The 24,041-nt window shown below is 39.4% G+C and overlaps 1 protein-coding gene across 1 annotated transcript in view; it reads left to right on the forward strand.

Annotated features, from left to right (window-relative positions):
• The first annotated feature begins 1,079 nt into the window (after positions 1–1,079).
• Positions 1,080–24,041, forward strand: part of CERS3 (ceramide synthase 3) — an 88,104-nt gene continuing 65,142 nt past the window's right edge. Inside the window, exons 1-2 of the mRNA XM_004709881.1 lie at positions 1,080–1,252; positions 15,695–15,812. Coding sequence (XP_004709938.1) covers positions 1,080–1,252; positions 15,695–15,812 — 291 coding nt within the window. The remainder of the gene's footprint in view (positions 1,253–15,694; positions 15,813–24,041) is intronic.

The following is a 24,041-nucleotide window of genomic DNA, read 5'->3' on the forward strand; positions in this document are numbered from 1 at the left end:
CCTGTGATCTTCCTGGATTCGGCGTCATTGCATGTGTTTTATGAGTCTGAATAGGACTTTATAGATTGGTATTGGATATGTGGGCTAATATCAGACTAATGGACTTGATCTGGACTGAGCTGGGATGTTTTCTCAATATTCAATTGCTCTTGTATATAAAGCTCTTCCCCATACACATATGAGTGTCTTTATGAATTTGGTTCTCTAGTCTACTGGACTAGCACAATACCTAAATAAAATTATTATTTTGTTAAAGAAAAAGAAAAAAGATAGTTGCTGAAATAGAGTAATTGGAACCACCTTAACATAATAAAGGAGTCCTGGTGTCACCAGTTTCAAACCCCCAGCCGCTCCGAGGGAGTTTTCTACTCCTGTAAAGAGCAATGGTCTCGGGAATTCACAGGGGCACTTCTGTCTTGCCCTAAAGGGTCATTATGAGTGGCATTGACTCCATGGCAGCGAGTTTTGAGATTGTAATATGAAGCTAAATGTGCTTATCTTGTGTCTCCCAGAGAAGTTTTTATAGAAGATTTATATGTGCTAGTCATTTTCATGAAGTTGACCTTTTATAGATGGAAGTTGTAGAGCCTATTGTCAAGTTATTTTTCATAACATGTAAGAGGAAGATACATATCCATGATGTTCACATGTCTTCTCCCAAAGGTGTGAACTGTGCTGTGTTAAAGTTCAGTTTGCTATCCCACAGCCCAAATTTCCTGAGGTAGGCAGAGTAATTGGTGTTTAATGCAATGCCCCAAACTAAACTCACTGCCATTCACTCCATGTCGACTCAGTGAGACTATAGGACAGGGTGGAATTGTCCCTGCGGGTTTCCGAGACTGTAGCTGTTTACAGGAGTAGAAAGTCCGACCTTTCTTCCTCGGAGAAGCTGGTGGTTTCAAACTGTCAACTCTTTAAATTTCAGCCGATAGGAAGAGTACTAAAATCCATTACACTCTGTCTTTATTTTACAAGGTCTTTGGTTTAGGTGCTCTTCTGAATGATGTTTGGTATTATCTCAATTTTAGGAATTTACTTGTTTTTACCCGTCTAATGCACACTTATCCTATTTTTCTAGAATGTTTCAGGCATTTAAAGAATGGTTCTGGTTGGAAAGATTCTGGCTTCCTACAACAATAAAGTGGTCAGACCTGGAAGATCATGATGGACTTGTTTTTGTAAAACCTTCTCACTTGTACATGACGATTCCCTATGCTTTTGGGTTGCTGATAATCAGACATGTCTTTGAAAAGTAAGTAGTCTTTGTATGTCTTTCCCTCAAATTCTATCTTGGCTTCACTTAGAAAATAATAATAGATTTGCTGAGGTCCTTAAAGAACCTGCTGTCCAGAGGTTGTCACTAATAAACTACAGGTTGTTGGGAGGTATACCAAAGCTATATAAGGAATTTATGAGTTCAGATTCAGACCAGTATGACCTAGAAGCTGAAAAAGTAAAACTTAGAAACACAGATCTAAGTGAGTACTTTAGCTTCGTAGTGAAGAAAATTGAGGTAACGAGAGCATAAGTATCGGAGTGCTCCTATAGGAACCCTAAACTTGGGAAGCCACTTGCCTTTACTTTCCACTACACCCCCCCCCCACCCCCACCCCCCATGTCTGATGAAGCAGGAAAACAGCAGCGGGGAATCTGTGACTCAGGAATGCATTATAATTCTAGAATGTCCCTAAAACAACAAAAATGGTTAACTAAAGACCAGTCTGAATGTTGCTTTCATCAAAATGATTTGTTTTAAGGACTTACTTAAGGATTTTATAGAATTGCTTCATTCCAAAGTATAAGAAAATCAAACAAAAAAATTTAAATTTTCTCTCAGAAAAAGTGAGTGTCTTGTCTTTTTCTTTTCATTAACTGAATGCAAATTGATATGTTTTCCAAACCCTTTCTGAAAATTGTACTAGTGTTATGAAAACAGGAGATACATACTCATTTCTAGTATCTGTAATTGCCTCTTTTTCAAAAATTTTTGTTAGCACATCATTATTATTTTTGGGGGGGTAGAACAAATATTTGAATGGCTAGAGTTGGAAAAATTTAAAACAAAATCTGATAAAGGTCATCGTGTCCAGGACTGTATGAAGATCATGTGTTAATAACCACTTGCAGGGTTCTTTTGGTTGCCATGGTGCACACCTATGGAGGACCAAGTTGTTATGACTGGGTCTTGGCCTGTCCATAAGCAATCAGACAGGAATCCAATCTTCTTTTGCTTTCAATGATTATTCTTGCTTCTTATATGATTAAGTAGAGTCTGTATCTTTTTCCTAGCTTCTTATAACTTTTAACTGCTAGTAACTTACCTTTAGTTTTTCTATTCTTTGACTACAGAAAATGGCATGTTGCTTCATTAATATTGATTTTAATACAGTGGAAGAGAAGATAATTTCCTATAGAGAGAGATCATGATTTTTGATGTATAAAATTTGTATTTTTCATAGGGTTTCTATGTGATGTGTACTAGATTAAATCACTGTAAAGTAAATGTTACAAGTAAAATATTGATAATTTGCATTCAAATAAAAATTATTTTAGAAGTATATAAAATCATAAGTGACAATATCTTAGTCTGCAGATGAGAAAAGGAGAGGTAAGTGGTCTGGATAATTCACTTGTAAGAGTTAGAGCTGGGAATTGAACACATGTTGCAGGTCTGTCTCCCCCACCCCCCACTCCCACCCCCACCCAGTATATCAGTACTTCTTGGATTTTCCCAGTAAAATTATCCTAACATCAGAGAAGAGTAAATGAATAACTCTTGGAGATATAGTTTAAAGGAATGATTCTGAAGTATTAAAACTTAAGTTAAATGTACTATTTTATTGATATTTAGAGTGTTTCCTCTAAAACTTAAAGTAAAGGATATTTCAAAGCCCTAGTCTTAACATCTCTGTGGACATGATCGGTGCCTTGTATTGGAATAGTTCGAAAAGGAAAGTTCATACACTATGTTTTAGCGTAGTCTAAGGCACACATCACAAGAGTAATTTATTCTTTTGTCCTAGACTGTTGCTACACACACCTTTTTAGTTTCTAGAGAACTGGAATTGGACTGGGTCATTTTTGCCCTTCAGTACTAGGCAGGAGGCATTTAATATCCCTTCCTAGAAGTGACATTCCTTCCAAGAAAAGCACGAGTCCAGAGGCAGAACCAGTAAAGAACAAATAAAATGATTAGAAAGTGACTGACAGTTGACTTTATAGTTCAGATCAACCAAACATGTTCCTAGGTTTTAATTTGTGACGTGTTTTTCTTTTTTTTGCTCCAGAATCATGAATAGCTAATTATATGTGTCAGAATAGAACTGTACTACATAGGATTTATGATGACTGATTTTTCCCCCTCAGAATCAGATCAACAAATATTTCTTTCAAGGTACCTCTGAGTGAACTTGAACTCCCAGGTTTTTTTGGTTAGAAGTTGAGCCTGTTAACTGTTTGCATTACCCAGGGACTCCTTGGTCCAGAGTGACAGCTTCTAATTAGCTTATCCAGACTCTTCTATGCATTTTATTATGCATCTTAAGTATGATTTAAACACTTGTGAAGCAAACTAAGCTACTCAAATTTAAAGTCTTGTGAAATAAACGAAGAGCCTTGTTAGTACTGTTGGGAAATCATTAGATTGCTAACAAGGTCAGTAGTTCCAACCCATCAGATTCTCCATGAGAGAAAGATGAGTCTATCTACTCCCATAAATATTTACAGCCTCAGAAATCTTAGACAGGTTCACTATGCATTATAATTAGCTCCATAGATTTGACTTAGTGCAGTAAAGGTGGTAAGATCAGCAGGTAACCTTTTTACTTAATCATAAGATAAATACATTCCAAAGCGAGTGAATAAGCAAATGTGGTGAAGAAAGCTGATGGTGCCCGGCTATCAAAAGATATAGTGTCTGGGGTCTTAAAAGCTTGAAGGTAAACAAGTGTCCATCTAGCTCAGAAGCAACAAAGCCCACATGGAAGAACATATCAGCCTGTGTGATCATGAGGTGTCGAAGGGATCAGGTATAAGGCATCATCACAACAAATAAATACATTCCACACCTCTGCTTCTTTCCTTCAACAACATAAAATCTTCCCTCGTCCCCGCCCATTTTATTAGGAGCTAAGCTAGACCCTATAGCTTTCCTAGTTCAGTCAGATCAATGAGCGTGGACAATTTCCACTAAAATCTGTTCTTGATTAGATTGCATTTCTATCATTTAAAATAGAGTTGGTGGACTTACTGATCTGGCCGCAAAAAGCTGCCAGTCAACTCAGATGAGTAAATTCTTGACTAGTAGCAAAAAGATTGGTGGTTCAAACCCATCCAGAGACATTTTGGAAGACAGGCCAAGTAATCGCCTTTCAAAAGTTCACAGTTCTGAAAACCCTATTTCGGATATGTGGCAATGATAACTAACTAACTCAATGACAACTAGCTAACTATGTAATTTAAAGGAGCAGAAAAAAAGTTGTTATTGTTCTAGACTAAACTAATCTCAAAATATGCATATTGAATACAAGAGATTTATGAGGCCTGATATATACACATGCATATGCATATATATATGTACATTTAAATCATTTTATTGGGGGCTCGTACAACTCTTATCACAATCTATACATACATCCATTGTGTCAAGCACATTCATACATTTTTTGCCCTCATCATTCTCAAAATATTTGCTTTCTACTTGAGCCCTTGATATCGGCTCCTCATTTTCCTTCCTCCCTCCCAACACCCCCCTCCCTCATAAACCCTTGATAATTTATAAATTATTATTATTTTGTCATACCTTACACTGTCCGATGTCTCCCTTCACCCACTTTTCTGTTGTCCCTCCCCAGGGAAGGGGTTATATGTAGATCCTTATAATCGGTTCCCCCTTTCTACCCCTCCTTCCCTCCACCACCCTGCCACTTTCACCACTGGTCCTGAAGGGATCATCTGTCCTGGATTCTCTGTGTTTCCAGTTCCTATGTATAATTTTATTGTGTTTTCAGTGAAAGATTACACAGCAGATTAAGTTTTCATGTAACCATTTCTATAAAACTTGTTCAGTGATATTGGCTACATCTTTTCTCAATCCAAAAGAAAGCATAGAATAATAAAATATATAACCAGTGAAAATGAGTTAAAAAGGAAAATTAATGTTAAGATATTATATTAGGCTGGGTTGTCTAGAGAAACAAGACCAGTGGCATTCCTTATATGTATAAAAAATAACTTGATATCAAGAAGTCATTCCAGCCCTATCCAACTCAAGCCATAAGTACTCTGCAAGCTGGGACCCCTTTAGCCTCATGTAGCTGCAGGTTGATGCAGGAAGGTGGAGTGGGATGCAAGGAGATCACACAATGGATGCAATGTTATGTGGATCCAAGGTCAGTGGAAACATGGCCGACAGCTCCCAGGTTGGCCCAGGTCAGCTGCCCAAAGGAGGCCACTCCTGGAGGCAGACAGAGTCCCAGTAAGGATGAAGACTTAAGGGCCAGATAGAAAGAGACGTTCTCACTGTCTCTCTTATAGAAAAGGCCAGATCTCCAAGGAGCCGTCATCATGGTGACTTGATTGGTAGGTCAGGCTCCACCGCCATACTTTCCACACAAATTCAAGTTGAAATAAAGTCTAACAACCACAGATATTAAAATTTAACCTAACTATATCTGTAGTAATTCACTTCTGATGCATTCTGTCTGTGGGCGGAGCTTTTCACATCTCTGGCCAATAGTTTGAGAATGTTCAATGGAGGTTTATTTTATTCCCTGTGGGGTCTCTGCAAATGAATTTTGGGCTTTTCCTGTCATCCATAGCCTTCTACAAATTGGATGCTTAGAACTTAACTGCCAGTACATTTCCTTCCTCTGAGCTTGGATTTTATTATTTACAATCCTGGAATCACTTAGGCTAGTGAGGTTCTTCTGCGTGAATTTAGCTGTTACCTTATTTAGATGGCTGCTTATATTAAGTCATGTTTTTAAGACCCTATATTCCCTCTGATAGGTGGGCATCAACTGATATCTTCACCACATTTTGCTATAACACCATATTTTCAGAACTTTTTGTCCTTAGGTTAGGATATACAGCTGAGTGTAAGCTCAAAACCCATTTTGATATCTAAGGTGCATATATTTTGTTCATTCATATAAAACCTCTGATTAAACTATCCTCACAAAGCCTCTGAGTTCTTCAGAATCGATACTCAACCTTATGTCACTAAACTGTTGTTTCTCTTGGGGAGAGTAACTTAAAATGCCTGTTATCTGTCTAGGTCTGCCTTCTTTTATTAAATAAAAACATATTGCAGGGAGAAAAGAGGCCTGAAGTTGCTAGTAGATTTGACTTTCAGATAGGTACTAGGATGGAATGAGGTTGGCCTTCGACTATGGGATGGAAAGTCTGGCCTCTTGAAAGTACAGTCTGCAATAGCCTTTTACGTCTAAAGTCTCATTATGTTGGGAATTTATCTCACTTTGCACCATTTACACAGGAGCAGATGCTGTCCCATTCCCTTGTTTCTCTCAAGCTTGTTTTTCTTATTCTGTATCCATAAAATAAAGTTTAAACAACTCTAGCTCTGAAGTCCCTTTGAAAATTAGAGCTTTAGATTTTTTTATCTTTGTTTTCAATTGCTTATCAAAATCTGCTGTGCCTCTTCCTTCTTTTATTTTAAAAATATATTTTAATTACATGTCTATCTTATTGTTTATATGTATATTAGATAAAGTGATTAATGTTCTAAATTTATCTGAAAAACAAGGGAAACCCTGAATTATTAAAGCACCAAGTGTTTAAATAGATTTTCTGTTCTATGAGAATCCTATTCCTACAGAACATCTAGAAAGAAGTTAAACCAGTAAATAGAGTACTTGGATGATACTCCAAACCAACGAGACTTAACAGACCTATATAGAACACCCCATCCCCCCAAAGTAGCAGAGTATACATTATATTCCAGATCACATATAGCATTATCCAGGATAGAACACATGTTGGGTCACAAAGCAAGACTTGATACATTTTTAAAGTTTGAAATTATATGAAGTATTTAGTTTATCTACAATAAAAAGCATCTAAAAATCAGTAATGGAAAAAAAGCAACAAAAACTGGAAAATGTACAAACATGTAAACAACACACTATTAAACTACCAGTGTGTCAAAAAAGGAATCAAAGCCCACATGGAAGAAGCACACCAGCCTGTCTGACCATGAGGTGTAGAAGGGATCGGTTATCAGACATTAAAAGAACGGAAAATTATATCAGTGGGTGCCCGCTTTACTGACACAATCACTGAAGACAAACGTGTGCATAAACAAATGTGGTGAAGAGAGCTAATGGTGCCCGGCTATCAAATGATATAGCATCTGGGGTCTTAAAGGCTTGAAGATAAACAAGCGGCTATCTAGCTCAGAAGCATCAGAGCCCACATGGAAGAAGCACAACAGCCTGTCTAACCAAAAGGTGCAGAACGGACCAGTTATCAGACATCAAAGAACTAAAAATCAGATCAGTGGGTGCCCACCTTCCTGATATGATCACTGAAGACACACGTGTGCATAAGCAAAGGTGGTGAAGAAAGCTGATGGTGCCAGGCTATCAAAAGATATAGCATCTGGGGTCTTAAAGGCTTGAAGATAAACAAGCAGCCAACTAGCTCAGAAGCAACAAAGCCCACATGGAAGAAGCACAACAGCATGTGTGACCACGAGCTGTCGAAGGGATCAGATATCAAGCATCAAAGAACCAAAAATGTCATTGTAAAGGTGGGTGAGTGCAGAGTGCAGACTCAAAGCCCATCGATAGGCAACTGGACACTCCCTCGCTGAAGGGTTGAGGAGAGGAGACGAGCCAATCAGGGTGCAGGGTAGCAGCAATGAAACATAAAACTTTCCTCTAGTTCTTAAATGCTTCTTCCCCCGCACTATCATGATCCCAATTCTACCTTACAAATCTGGCTAGACCAGAGGATGTACACTGGTACAGATAGGAACTGGGAATACAGGGAATCCAGGGCAGATGACTCCAGGACCAGTGGTGAAAGGGGCGAGGACTGGAGGGTGGAGGGAATGTGGGGTGGAAAGGGGTAACCGATTACAAGAATCTAGGTATTCCCTCCTCCCTGGGGGAGGGACAGCAGAGAAGAGGGCGGGGGGAGACGTCAGACAGTGTAACTTATGACAAAAGTATAATAAGATGTGAATTATGAAGGGTTCATGAGGGAGAGGGAGTGGGAAGGGAGGGGGAAATGAACAACTGATATTAAGGGCTGAGGTAGAGGGCAAATGATTTTTTTTTTAAAAAAGAGAGAGGTGGTGTTGCATTGAACATCAAAAAGGACATTTCATGATCACTCTTGAAATATAATGTTGTGTGTGATAGGATAATGTCTATCTTGTTTAAGGAAATTCATTTATTGCAATTAATGTCAAATTTTACATACTAAACGCTAAAGGTAGTGATGCAGAAATAAAAGAACTGTACCAACATCTTCAATTTGAAATTGATCAGACATGCAATCAAAATGCATGAATAATTACTGGCAATTGGAATGCAAGATTTGGAAGTGTGGTCTCGGTGACAGAACCAAAGCTGGAGATTGCATGGCAGAATACTGCAAGACCAACGACTTGTTCATAGCAAATACTTCTTGACCAACTGACTGGAGGAGACCCATAGTTCTAAAGAAGTGTGACCTAACAGAATGCTTAAATTACAGAGCAATATCATTAATATCACATACAAGTAACATTTTGCTGAAGATCATTTAACAATGTCTGTAGGAATACATTGACAAGGAGTGGCCAAAGGTTACAGAAGAGGACTTGGAGAGACTGATATCATTGTTGACATCAACTGGACCTTAGCTGAAAGCACAAAGATGTTTACTTGTGCTTTATTGCCTGTGCCGAGGTATTTTACTGTGTGTACCTGTCATAACAAACTACGGATAACCACGAGAAGAATGGTAATTCCAGAACACTTCATTGTACTCTTAAGGCACTTGTGCATGGAGGAAGAGGCAGTTTTTATTTTTTAACAGAACAAGGGACTAGTGCATGATTTACAATCAGGAAAAGGGTATGACAGGGTAGTATCACCTCACCATATTTACACATAAGGTTGCTATGGGTCAGAACTGGCACCTAACAACAGCAATCGCTATCAAGTCCATTTAAACTCCTGGTGACCCTAAATGTGGTTTCTGAGACTGTAAATCTTTATGGGAACAGATAGAGTCATCTTCCTCCCTAGAAGGGGATGCTGAATCTTAACTGCCAGCCTGTGGTTATCACGCTACCATCTAACCCACAGCGCCACAGGTTGCTAGGTGCCATCTCGCTGGTTTTGACCCATAGAGACCTATGCACAATAAAACAAACTACTGCCCAGTCCTCACAGCTGTTCCTGTACTTGACCCCTTTGTGCAACCAGTGTCGATTCATCTTAAGGGCCTTTCTCTTTTTCACTGGTCGCCTACTTTGCCAAGCACGATGTCCTACTCCAGAGACGGATCTCTCCTGACAACAAATTCGTATTACTTGAGTCAAAGTATTGCCATCCTTGCCTGTAAGGAACATTCGGGCCCTACTTCTTCCAAGACCAATTTATTTGTTCTTCCGGCAGTTCAAGGGACTTTTAATATTCTTCCCCAGCACCATGATTTGTATGCATCGATTCTTCTTCTGACGTCTTACTTTCTACTTCGGATCTCCAATTTTCATAGGCATCTTAGGGGTTGAAAACACCATGGTGTGGTCGGTGCTTTTAGTCCTCAAAGTAGCCTCCCTGCTCTTCAGTGGTCGTATGCAGCAGATTTACCCACTGCAACGAGTCCTTGATTTCTTCCTCCGTGAACATGGATTGTGGATATAAGAAGGGGAAGTTCTTGATAATGTCAATTTATCCATTTATCATGATGCTTCCTTCCTGTTGGTCCAGCTGTGAGGATTTTGGTCTTCTTTACATCCAAGTGTTGAGTTACTCCACACTGAAGGCTGCATCCTTGATCTTCATCAGCAAGTGCTTCCAGTCCTCGCTTTCAGCAGGCGAGGTGTGTCATCTGCATAGTGCCAGCCTTCCTCCAACCCTGAGGTCATATTTTTCTTCATATAACCCAGATTCTCTCCAGATTCCCATCTTCTTGCACGATTGCTGACAGTGTTCGGATTCTGTTCAGTGAGTGTTCAGAAAGTGACAATGTTCTGGCGTTATCCACAGGTGTCAGTGGCAAATTCCTCGGAAGCGGACAGTCTTTTCCTTCTTCGTAGCTTGTTCTTCGGAAGCGCTGCTGAAACCTGTTTCCTCCTGGTGACCCTGCTGGTATTTGCAACACCAATGACATCGTTTTTCAGCAGCACAGCAACACACAGATACCACAGTATAACAAACTGACAGACAGGCTGTGGGGGTCACCCATGGTAGAAAGAGTTTAGGAGAATTTATGTAGGGTTGGTATCTGTTATTCCCTTTTTCCTCATAGGTTTGAGCTTAATTTGCTCTTCTCTTTCTTGTTTCTAGAGTTGTTTAATTAGGCTCTTGTTTTGATATCGTTCTTTTTTCTTTACATAGACACTTATTGCTATAGGTTTCCCTCTAAGAACTGCCTTCGTCGTAAGTTTTGCTATCTGGTATTTCATATTCATTTGATTCTAGTAAATATGTGACTTCTATTTTGATTCATTTTTTTTATTCACTCCTTTTATTTGTTCACATTGTCTTTTAATACACTTATTTTTAACAATAATTCTTTTTGTGTGTGAAACATTTTATTAGGGGCTCATACAACTGTTATCGCAATCCATACACACATCAATTGTGTAAAGCGCATTTGTACATCATTCTCAAAACATTTTCTCTCCACTTGAACCCCCGACATTAGGTCCTCATTTTTCCCCTCCCTCCCCGCTCCCCCCTCCCTCATGAGCCCTTGATAGTTTATAAATTGGTATTTTGTCATATCTTGCCCTGTCCGACGTCTCCCTTCATCCACTTTTCAGTTGTCTGTCCCCCAGGGAGGAGGTCACATATAGTTCCTTGTAATCGGTTCCCTCTTTCTTACCCACTCTCCCTTTACCCTCCCTGTTTCGCCACTCACACCACTGGTCCTACAGGGCTCATCCGCCCTAGATTCCCTGTATTTTCAGTTCCTATCTGTACCAGTGTACATCCTCTGGTCTAGCCAGACTTGCAAGGCCGAATTCGAGTCATGATAGTGGGAGCGGGAAGGAAACATTTAGGAACTAGAGGAAAGTTGTATTTCTCATCGTTGTTACATCGCACCCTGACTGGCTCATCTCCTCCCCGAGACCCCTCTGCAAAGGGATCTCCAGTGGCCTACTAATGGGCTTTGGATCCCCACTCCAAAAATGTCCACAATTTTCACAAAGAGATTAATTCTCAAAACTTACTAGTCTTTATGCTTTAGTAACAGCATGGGTTGGGGGCTATTTTGGATCAGTGGCTTGATCAAAATAGTGTTTTGTATAATATATGCTCGATTTGTCATAACAGAATGCAAATGTATTATAAGAAAAATGTGTTTTTGCTTGACAGTGTATTGGTATAAAAGAAACATTTTTGTCTTTGACATATCTATATACTTTTAAAAATTATTTTATTGGGGGCTTGTACAACTCTCATCACAATCCATACATCCATCCATTGTGTCAAGCACATTTGTACATTTGTTACCCTCATCATCCTCAAAACATTTGCTTTCTACTTGAGCCCTTAGTATCAGCTCCTCATTTTTCTCCTCACTCCCCACCCCTCTCCCTCATGAACCCTTGATAATTTATAAATTATTATTATTTTGTCATATCTTACACTGTCTGATGTCTTCCTTCACCCACTTCCCTCTTGTCTGTCCCCCAGGGAGGAGGTTATATGTAGATCCTTGTAATCAGTTTCCCCTCCCTACCCCACCCTCCTGGTATTGACACTCTCACCACTGGTCCTGAAGGGATCATCTGTCCTGGATTCCTTGTTTCCAGTTTCCATCTGTACCAGTGTTCATCCTCTGGTCTAGCCAGATTTGTAAGGTAGAATTGGGATCATGATAGTAGGAGGGGTGAGGGGAGGAAGCATTAAAGAACTAGAGGAAAGTTGCATGTTTCATCGTTGCTACACTGCACCCTGACTAGCACATTTCCTCCCCATGACCCTTCTGTTAGGGGATGTCCAGTTGCCTACAGATGGCCTTTGGGTCTCCAATCTGCACTGTCCCTCGTTCACAATTATATGATTTTTTGTTCTTTGATGCCTGATACCTGATCCCTTCGACACCTCATGATCACACAGGCTGGTTTGCTTCTTCCATGTGAGCTTTGAGACCCCAGATGCTATATCTTTTGATAGCCAGGCACCATCAGCTTTCTTCACCACATTTGCTTATGCACCCATTTGTCTTCAGTGATCATGTCAGGAAGGTGAGCATCATGGAATGACAGTTTAATAGAACAAAGGCAACACCACCTCTCTTGTGTCAAACTGTATGACTTTTGGATGCAAAATGGCCAGTACCAGTACATTTCAGTTCACTAATGTCTAGAATAGTGATCTCATGCCTTCCTTTTCATTTTTAACAACTTCCAATTTTCCTACATTTATTCTAAGTTCCAATTATTAATAGATTTCTGCAATTGTTTTTTCTCATTTTGAATCATGCCCTTTTAGCTTAATGTAGCATTACTCCCAACAAGCTTCACTCCATCCTTGTCATTATGGTCAACTTTACTCTGAACAGGCAGCTCTTCATCAATCATATTTGAGTGTCTACTAACCTGAGGGGCATGGGATCAACTCAAGTTTGTATTTTGGCTCTCAGAGACTTGTGCAATTGAGGGTCTGTTCCACATTCAACATCTGATCTGGCATTCGCTGCTCAGATAGGGCTTTTCCAGCATCTCTTCCCACCAGTGTAGTCCATTTGATTTCTGTGTATTCCATCTGGACCAGTTTATGTGTATAATGCCCATTTGTGTTGTTGGAAAAACAAGTCATTTGTCTTATAAAATACTATGACATGATATCCAGTTTTGTTTCTATCACCAGGTCCATGTTCTCCAACTGCTGTCCCTTCCTCTTTGTTTCCAACTTATGCATTCCAATGACCAAAAATTATCAATGCATCTTAATTACATGTTTGGTCAATTTCATACTGAAGACCTCAGTAGAATTCTTCAATTTCTTCAATACTAGCTTTGGTGGTTGGTGCATTATTTGAATAATAGTTATATGACTGGATTTTCTTGAATGCAGATATATATAATCTTATGACAGACACTATTGCACTTCAAGATATATCTTGAAAGAGTCTTTTCGAAGATGAATACAAAACCATTCCTCTTGGTTGTATCATTCCTGGCACAGTAAACCATATGATTTTCTGATTCAAAATGGCCAATATCAGTCCATTTCAGTTCACTAATACCTAAGATATCGACTTTTATGCATTCCACTTAACTTTTGATAAATTCCAAGGTTCCTAGATACATACTCGATACATTCCAAGTTCTTATTATTAATTGATGTTTGCAGCTGTTTCTTGTCATTTTGAGTTGTGCCCACTCAGCAAATGAAGATCCAGAAGGCTTTACTCCCACAGGTTTCACTCCATTCTCATCACTGTAGTCAGCTCTACGTAAGAAGGAAGGCTCTCCTCAGTCGCATTTCAAGTATCTTTCATCCACAGGGCCCTCCTCTGGCACGATCTCTGACCATGTTGTGCTTCCGTTCATTAGGCTTTCAGTATCTGTTAATGCTTTGATTCTATCAGGTTTCCAGTGGCTACGTTCTCTGATGTAGACGGCCGATTCTTTCTTGTAGTCTGCAGGCTCTGCTGAAACCTATTCACTTTTGGTGACACAGTTGGCCTTGGAATTCAAGTAAGGTATCTTCCAGCATCACAGCAACTTGCAAGCCACCAGAGTAGACAAACCACCAGACAAATGGTGGCTACCAGGCATGTTGCTGTTTGCCGTTAGATGCCATTGAGTTGACTCTGACCCATAGCGACCTTATACACAACAGAACAAAACACTGCAGGTCCTGTGCCATTGCCACAATTGTTCCTATGCCTGAGCCCGCTGAAGAAGCCCATGTGTCAATCCAACTCAATGACTCAAATAAGAAATCATAGAAGGTATTTCTCTTTTTTTCTGCCCTACAACTTTACCAAACATGATTCCCTTCTCCAGGGACTGGTTCCTCCTGGCAATATAGCCAAAGTATGTAAAATGAAGTCCTGCCAACGTTTCCTCTAATGAGCACTCTGGCCTTACTTCTTCCACTACAAGATCTATTTGTCCTTTTAGCTGCCCATGGTTCTTTGAATATTCTCCAGTACCACAATTCAAAGGCCTTGATTCTTCTATAGCATCCCTTATTCAATATCCAGTTTTCACATGCATATGATGCAATGGAGAATACCATGGCTTGGATCAGGTGCCTCTTATTCCTCAAAGTAAGATCCTTGCTCTTCACTACCCTAAAGAGGTTTTGTGCAGAAAGTTTACCTAATGCAATGTGTATTTTGATCTGTGACTGCTGCTTCCATAGCATTGATTGTGTGTCCAAGCAAGACAAAATCCTTGCCAACGTCAACATTTTCCCCATTTATTGTGACGTTATTTGGTGATGGTCCTGTTATGAGGATTTTGGTCTTACTTACACTGAGTTGTAATCATACTGAAAGCTACATCCTTAACCTTCATCACAAAGTGTTTCAAGTCTTCATCACTTTCAGCAAGCTGGGTAGTATCATCTGTATATCTCAGGTTAATAAGCCTTCCTCCAGTCTTGATGCCATGTTCTTCTTCATGTAACCCAGCTTCTCCGATAGTGTATGCAGCGTACAGATTGAACCAGTATGGTGAGAACATGCAATCTTCATACACACTTTTCATTATTTTAACCATGCCGTATTCTATTGTTCTGTTTGCACAACTGCCTGTTAATCCCTGTATAAGTCCCTCATGAGCACAATGAAGTGTTCTGGAATTCCCACTCTTCTCACTTTTATCCATAGTTTTTTATGGGCCACACAGTCAAATGCCATTGCATAGTCAATGAAACACAAGTAAACATCTTTTTGGCATTCTCTGCTCTGAGCAAAGATCTATCTGACATCAGCAATGATATCCCTTGTTCCACCCACAAACTCTTTTTAATATGGCCTGAATTTCTGACAGTTCCCTGTCAGTGTACTGCTGCAACCATTAGCCACCTGGCATACATCCCATCATTTCATTTTTATGTATTTATTTAAGAAACATAACATTTTAAATGATATGTTTCTTGGAAATAAAGAACATACTAATTTCTTTACAATAATATCACCAAATGAAACTTTTACTATTATTTATTGTCATTGTAAGGAGTATGAAAAGTGAAAAGCCTCATGCTATCTTGATTTCTAGATCTTATGTATAAATATATTTTGATTTATATAAAATATTTTTAGAATGGTATGTGTGCATTTTCAAGCTGTTGGTTGTGTTTAAGGTATGGACACTTCTACTCCCTGAACTTCTCTGAGGTAGCTGTTGCTTGTATGCAGCCTGAAAGACAACATGAATTAATGATTGATATTTCAGTTGGAATCTAAAATTACAGGCTTAATTTTCTGTTGTCATTGTTTGGACATTCTGAGGTTTTAGATGTACTTTTCTTTTATATTTTTGTAGGTTTATTGCCACACCACTAGGGAGATCATTTGGCATTCCAGAAATAGTTCAAAAGAATATGATACCAAACTCTGTCTTAGAGAATTTTTTCAAATGTTCCACAAGTCACCCATCACAAGTAAGTACTCGTATTTGTTATTGGATGTTAAAACCTTCTTTCGTAAAGTTTCAATCAGTGATCAATGGTTTACCTATCCCTGCAAGAGATTACAATGTATTCATTAAAAAATCATCTTTAAGGTAGAGTAACCCCTATCTGACAGTTTTGATGATAATTATGAACCCATCAACATACATTACAAAAGTGCTACTTCAAGGAGCTTTTATGATGAGGAATCCTTTACTTTATACAAAGTCTACCACATTCTGAAATAGTCTGTATCCCTGCCCACTCCAGAGGACGACTCTAAAAATGTAACTTTTCCGAATAGATCTTGTCCTCCATGAACTATGCAGTGCAGCACATGTTTGCATATCATACAAAAGTGACTGTTTTAACCTAATGGATTTTAAAAAACTGGTTTCCAGCTTGTTCTTTGTTTGCTCCTCAGACTATTGATCAGTAATTGCTTTAAATTTTCTTTGACGCCCAATTGACATTGAGATTCTCAGCTCTACCTTCCACCTGGCAGCTGTCAGTTCGAGCTTGCTTCTTGCTTTCCATTTTGGGCATATGCTTCCATAATATAGTTCCAGCCATTTTTTTTTTTTTTTTTTTAATTCAAAAAAAAAAAAAATATAGTTCCAGCCGATATCCTCCCCTCTGAATCTAAAGGTCATTTTGCCCCTTCCCCTCTAAAGACCATTGTTATTGAAGGTTTATCTATTCATAATAGATTAAGAAACTTCTCTTGTACTCATATAGGAAAATCAAAAGGGTTCATGTTTCAAAAACATGTATTGGAAAATTTTTGTGTGTGTATAAGCAAAGAGTATTGCCACAGGTTTCCTATTATAATTCAGGTTCTTGTTTTACTAAGAGCAAGATTTGCTTTTGGAAGACACAAGGCCTTGAAAGATAATTTATTTCAAGACTCCTAGGAGGAAGAAATCCTAACCACATAACTATGCAGCTTCTATAAATTTACCAAGAATTTTTAGGATTTCTTGCACACACACTAGATTCTCACTCATTTCCATCAGGGTGTCAAGGGGTTCTGGGAAATATAATACCAAGATATAGTCATGGATTCTGAGCATGCTCTGCCCAAATCTCCACCTTTGTTTTGTTTCATTTCTCTCCAGTGATTTCATAAACATAATTCTTCATGGGTTAAGTAACAGAGATCTCTCCTTTTGTAGCGGCTTCCTGATTATTTGGGTCATAGCCAACCATCAGCCTGTCTCATGAGCGGAAATCTCTCCTAATTACGCTACATTAAGAGACGCAAGCCCTTTCAGGTGGAGATGCCTAACTTGAGGCTGTGAGTCATTCACAGGCAAGGGCTTTTTCCATGGTGTGCAGTCCAGGTTTCCTCAGGGTCAGCTGCGTTTGTTTGAGAAATTTCCGCAACAGTCACACCAAAAGTTGTCCTTGGAGAAATTCTCAGTCATATTAATGAGAAACAGGAAAGAGGGCCAAGGAACCGATTGGTGCCCCAAAATGTTTTGTCTAAGAATACAAGACTAAACACATATGTCTATACATTTCTCCCCTCCCTCCTTTACTCTCAAAGATTCTTAAAGTAAGTTTTATTATAAAAACAGTCAGCAAGAGGTTGGATGCTCTAACAAGTTGAAATTAAAGGACAAAGAAAGATAACTCCTCTTTTCCACAAGTTCTAGCTCTGAGGACATGTTTAGTTTGTAGGCCAACCTCGTGTGTGTGTGTGTGTGTGTGTGTGTGTGTGTGTGTGTGTGTGTGCGCACGCGCGCACGCACATCTATCCCTTTCTGTAAGCACACTAGCTCTCCTTGCTTATGTCCCCCAGAATTTTTCCTGGCCACCTGTGTAGTTCAGTGGTTAGAAATATGAATGTAGATTGAATATGAGTGTAGATAGTGTAGATGCCACTTTGACAGATTCAAGGCATGGGATGGAGACAGGGCCTTGTCTAAAGGCTGCAGCATTTTGCACATTTCCTCCTCTTAATTAGAGGTTGAAGTTAGCACACTGATAATTAGTCTGAGCTTTATCTGGGTTTAACATGGAGCCATAGCAAGCTCATTAAACTCACAGTTCTGGTTTTCCACTGTATCATCTCATCTATCTTTACCAGGAGACTTCTTTTTTTAAATTTTAATTTTTAATCATTTTATTACGGGCTCATACAACTCTTATCACAATCCATACATACATCAATTGTGTAAAGCACATTTGTACATTCATTGCCCTCATCATTCTCAAAACATTTGCTCTCCACTTAAGCCCCTGGCATCAGGTCCTCATTTCCCCCCTCCCTCCTCACTTCCCCCTCCCTCATGAACACTTGATAATTTATAAATGATTATTTTGTCATATCTTGCACTGTCCAATGTCTCCATTCACCCACCCTTCTGCTGTCCATCCCCCAGGGAGGAGGCTATATGTAGATCCTAGTAATCAGTTCCCCCTTTCAACCCCACCCTCCCAGTATTGCCACTCACACCACTGGTCCTGAAGGGATCATACACCCTGGATTCCCTGTTTCCAGTTGCTATCTGTACCAGTGTACACCCTCTGGTCTAGCCAGACTTGCAAGGTAGAATTCGGATCATGATAGTAGGGGGCGGAGGAAGCATTTAGGAACTAGAGGAAAGTTGTATTTTTCATTGTTGCTACATCACACTCTGTCTGGCTCATCTCCTCCCCAAGACCCCTCTGAGACCCTCTGCAAAGGGATCTACCAGGAGACTTCTTAATGTTGATTAGAACCTCTGTTCATCACCTTGGTCCAAGTTCCTTTTCCTCTACTACATGCGAAGTAGCATTGAAAGCTAATACTCTAAGTGGAATGCAGATGAAAATCATTACTATCCCTAGTTCATGTGCCTATTTCTGATGGTAGCCACTCAAATAAGTTTGGTGCCTGTAGGCTGTTGTAGTGTGGAGTTATGTGGCCCTTTGTCTAATTCTGTATATGTCCTATTCTACCTTTCCTGTATTATTTATCTATGTGCCACGAGAAATGCTGACTACTGCACACGCTGTACCTTGATCGGACAGTAAAAATAAATTCCAAAGCTACACATTGAACAAAGAACTTCCTTGGCAAATGCTTCAAATCTTTCTTACTGTCAGCAAGCAAGGTCGTGACATTTACATATCATAGTTTTAGTCACAAATTATGGACTCCTCTCCAGTAACCTAACTACCTTTAGTACTAGGTTTTAATCTCACTTGGAGTCTCATTAAGTGATTACTTACATGACACTCTATTACTAAAATAATATCCTCATTTGCCTTTCAGGGAAAAGAGATGTTCTGTAGCAATGTCCCAAGTCTTTCCTTGGGACTTAGGTTGGTGGTACCATAAAGGTTATGATAAATTAGTTGAAACCAAAGGATTGCATGTTGTAAAGTGAGAGTAAGGATTGCAGCCTTTGGGATGGATTATGACTCAATGTTAAGATCCAAATCCTCAAAACTTGACCAATAGGTAACATCATGATAAAAGGAGAAGAGATTTAAGTTGTTAAAATTCTTATCTTTCTTGGATCCACAGTCAATGTACATGGATGTAGCAGTCAAGAGCTCAAAAGATGTGTTGTGGTAGGTAAACTGCTGCAGAAGACTTCTTTAGGGTATTGAAAAGTAAGGACGTCACTTTGAGGACTAAGGTGTGCCTGACCCAACCCTAGAATTTTCCATGGCCTCGTGTGCTTGTGAAAGTTGGACATTGAATAGGAAAACTGCAGAAGACTCAATGCATTTGAAATGTGCTGGAGAAGAATATTGAAAATACCATGGAGCGCTAAAAGGACAAATCATTATGTCGTGGAAGAAATATGGTCAGGGTGTTCCTCGGAAGCAAGGATGGCCTCGTCTTACATACTTTAGATATGTTGTCAGGAAATACTAGTCCCTGGAGAAGGACATCATGCTTGGCTAAGTAGAGGGGGCAACTAAAAAGAGGAAGACCCTCAAGGAGACAGATCGACACCATGGCTGCGACTATGGGCTCACACATGGAAACAATTGTGAGGCTCGGGCAGTGTTTTGTTCTGTTGTGCACAATGTCACTATGGGTCTGAACTGACTCGATGGAACCTAACAATAATAAATCCTGATTAATCTGAACTGAAAGCCGAGAATACCAGAAAGATGTTTGCTTTTGTTTTATTGATCATAATAAATGATGAGCAGCCTGGAGAAGAATGGGAATTCGGTTCTTCTTCATATAATCCAGTTTATTGTATTATTTTCTCAGCATACAGATTGAATAATTATGGTGAGGATACAACCCTGGCACACATCTTTCCTCATTTTAAACCATGCACCATGTCTGTGTTCTGTTTGAAAAACTGCCTCTTCATCCATGTACAAAGGGTTCGGGATTACCATTCTTCTCAAGGTCACCCATAGTTTGTTGTGATCCACTCAGTGAAATGCCTGAGCATCGCCAGTAAAACAGAAGTGAACATCTTTCTGGATGTGTCTGATGCCAGCAATGACAACCTTGTTCCATGTCCTCTTCTGAATCTGACCTGAATCTGCCAGTTCCCTGCTAATGTACTGCTGCAGTCATTGTTAGATGATCTTCAGCAACATAGTACTTGCTTGTGGTCTTAATGATACTGTTCCACAATTGAAGCATTCTGTCCAGTAACCTTTCTTTGGAATAGCTATAATTACAGATTTTTTTCAGAGAGTTGGTCAAGTAGCTGTCTGCCAAATTTCCTGGCATAGGCGAGTAAGTACTTCCAGTGTATCATTTGTCTGTTGAAACATTTCAATTTGTATTTTATCCATTCCTGGAGCCTAATTTTTGGCTAATGCTTTAACACAGCTTGAATTTTTTCAATTTCCTTAGCTAGTCTATGATTAAGAGCAAGTTTCAGAGTATCTTCTGATGTCCACTGTGATCTTTCCTTTCTTTCCCATCATTTTAATGATCGTTTGCTTTCATGAGATGATTCATGAACTGATCTTGATGTTCTCCCACATCTCATCAGGTCTTCTGTCAGTATTCACAGCAGCAAATTTGTCCTTATGATGTTCCTGAAATGTAGGTGGGACAGGCTCAAGGTCATATTTTAGCTCGCTCAGGCTTGTTTTGATTTTCTTCAGCTCCAACCTGAGCTTACACATGAACAATGGATGGTTTGCATCACAGTCAGCCTCTGGCTTGATTTTCGGTGCTGTTATCGAGCTTCTCCATCGTCTCTTCCCACAGATGGAGCCAACTTGATTTATGTGCATTCCTTCTGGAGAAGGCTGTGTGTGTAGTTGCCTTTTGTGTTGTTGAAAAAAAGTACTTGCTATGAACAAGTTGTTAGTCTCGCAAAAGTTTTTTATGAAATTCCTAGCTTTGTTTCGATCACCAAGACCATTGTTTGTACCTTTCTCTTTGTTTCCCACTTTTGCATTTCAATTACTGATGATCAATACATTATCAATACATCTTGATTGTATGTTTGAACAATAGTAGACATTGATACAATTTCTTCATACTAGCTTTTGTGGTTGACGCATACATTTGAATGAGTTGTATTGACTGGATTTCCTTGAATGCAGATAGATATTATTCTATTACAGACAGCATTGTGCTTCAAGATAAATCTTGAAATGTCCTTTTTGACAATGAATGCAACACCATTCCTCTTGATTTTGCCAATGTAGAATTCATCTGATTTTCTGCTTAAAAATGGCCAATACTACTCCATTTCAGCTCAGTAACACCGAAGGATATCTATATTTATGTGTATCATTTTATATTTTGATGATTTTCAATTTTGCTAACTTCATAATTTCTACAAGTTCCTATTATTAATTGATATTTGCTGCTGTTTCTTCTCACTTTGAATTATGCCTCATCGGTAAGTGAAAGATGCAGAAGCTTTACACCCACAGGCTTTGCTCCATCCACGTCACCACTTTTGACCCCACTTTGAGGAGCAGCACCTCTTCCTTCGCTTTTCAAGTCACTTCAGATCTAGGCCCCCTTGGCACTGACTCTGGAAGTGTCTCTTCCACTGATTAGGCGCTGTCTTGATGCTTTGCATAAGGGAGGCAGCTGATTGCCTTTTCATAATCTCTGCGTAGTCTGCACACTCTGCTGAAACTTGTTCACGTTGGGTGACCCTGCTGGCATTTGAAATCGCAGTGACACAGCTTCTAGCATCATCGCAACATGCAAGGCACCATGGTATGACAAAGTGACAGACAAGTCGTAGAGTAGCACATGGAAGGTTAATCAAATTGCAGTCCTAGTTGAGTCACCTATCAGATAGGTGGTTGATTCAGAAGAGCACCTAAATGCCAGATTCCATCCCCTAGCTGGTCTGGCCACCCAGTTAGACACTTGACCTTCAGCTGAGAAAGATTTACCTAGATTTTTATTTCTCGTGGTTTGCAGCATTTTAAACTTTTTGTACCTAGTCACTAAGGCAGCGAATATGAACACTAGGACAGAAGATGATAAGCACATACTATAACAACAGGTGGCAAACGTACACTAGATCTACGTTGCCAGAGTCTAATGATTTTATAGGATTTTAGAATATCCTGCCTACAGTATGCATTTTGGCTTTAAAAACTTAAAGAAGCATTTCAGCTCCACTAAGCTCTAAGGTATGAGTTTAATGATAAACAGGCAAAATTCTAGCAAACTTCTTTCTGTGGGCAGACCATTTCCCACTGCTGTTTAAAAACATATTAGAGATCCAGAGGGTTTCTGGACCTACCCCAAAATCTTCATTTCCTTATTAGGGCTAGGCGCCAATCTATACATTGGAGTGGAGTTTTAAACTTTTCTCTTAATACTATTTATCCTGTGGAATTCTTTGGTTTTATTATAGTCTCTTGTAACGTGTTAAAGAAAAGGCTTTCTGCATCTTTTGATAGCCTGGTAAATGGCGGTTAATTTGCTCTCATCATGTACACTGCCATTTTCAGAGCAAATTTTCTCCTTCCTAGCTTATAAAGGATATCAGTTTTTGTGTAAGGCCTGAGGACTAAACTTGTCCCAGTTCTTAAAGGTGCATTCTCTAGGGGTATGTGTGGAAGTATTAAACCTCGGTTTCACATCTTAAAGTGAGCAGAGGAGATCACGGAAGAGGCCTTGAACTTCCTCTTTCTTCTCCCATGTTGTAAGTGTGCTTGAAGACAGCACCATCCTATCTCAACCTGGGTTTTTAGAATTAATGGTTACCTTAACGCGTAACCTGCCCCTCCACTGCCTTACCCACTTCTGATGAAGCGAGGCATGCACCCAGGAAGCTTCTCTATTACACTCCTTCCTCTGTGTGACTTCTGCTTCCCTCTTGACAGGAGCTAAAAACAGTTTGCTTTGGCTTACTGCTAAATTCCTTGAGGGCAAAAGAATCAGCAAGTGGAGATGGCAGAATCAAAAGACTTCCTGAGCCTCTTGCATGGCTTCTAGGATTTATAAAAAATGCCAACCCAGTAAAGATGGTCATTTGAAATGGAAAACTCTCATAAGACCCCAAAAGTAGAACTACACCTTAGCTCTATCTGCCCAAAGCTGGTGGGGGAAGTGACCTGAGATAAAAGCTCATATTTCTTTCATAGTGGCTTCTGGCTATTGCCACCAAGTGAATTCTGATTCTCAGCAATGTGATAGGACAAGGCAGATCTGCAAATTCTCACGCGGGCAGAAAGCCTCATCTTTCTCCCAGAGTGGATGGTGGTCCTGGAATGATGGTCATTGGCAGCCCAACTCTTAACTCACTAAGTCACCAGGGTTCCTTGCCAATTCTCAAAGAGACAGGTACCCAAACAGGTAGATCCCTGAAGCATTCTGGGTATAATAGCTTGTTACTTACAGAAAGAGGACAGTCTTAAAATTCCTGCAATATTCTCACATAAAGAACTTAGAGAAACATCTGATCTATTTAATCGCTAATTGCTATTTTTTATACATTTTGGATGAACTATAATTCACGAACCCCATCACCTTTCAGAGTTCTAGAAATCTTGATTTCGTCTTGTGGGATCCAAGTTTAGGATATCAGTCTTTTAGTATGTTCATTTTTTGGTAGGAAAAATTTTGTTAATTTATAGAGGTCTAGATAAAGACATGTACATATGCAAATATATTTATATATGAGGATGGGGAAATAGATCTATGTGCCTATATTTATTGGTTGAGTATTAAGGTAGCAGAAGGACATTGGGCCTCCACTCAAGTACTCCCTCAATGCAAGAATACTTTCTTCTATTAAATTGGCATTCTATGATGCTCAC

This window comes from Echinops telfairi, unplaced genomic scaffold, assembly GCF_000313985.2.
Source record: "Echinops telfairi isolate 266 unplaced genomic scaffold, ASM31398v2 ScPeMD7_7409;HRSCAF=8447, whole genome shotgun sequence".
NCBI lineage: Eukaryota > Metazoa > Chordata > Mammalia > Afrosoricida > Tenrecidae > Echinops > Echinops telfairi.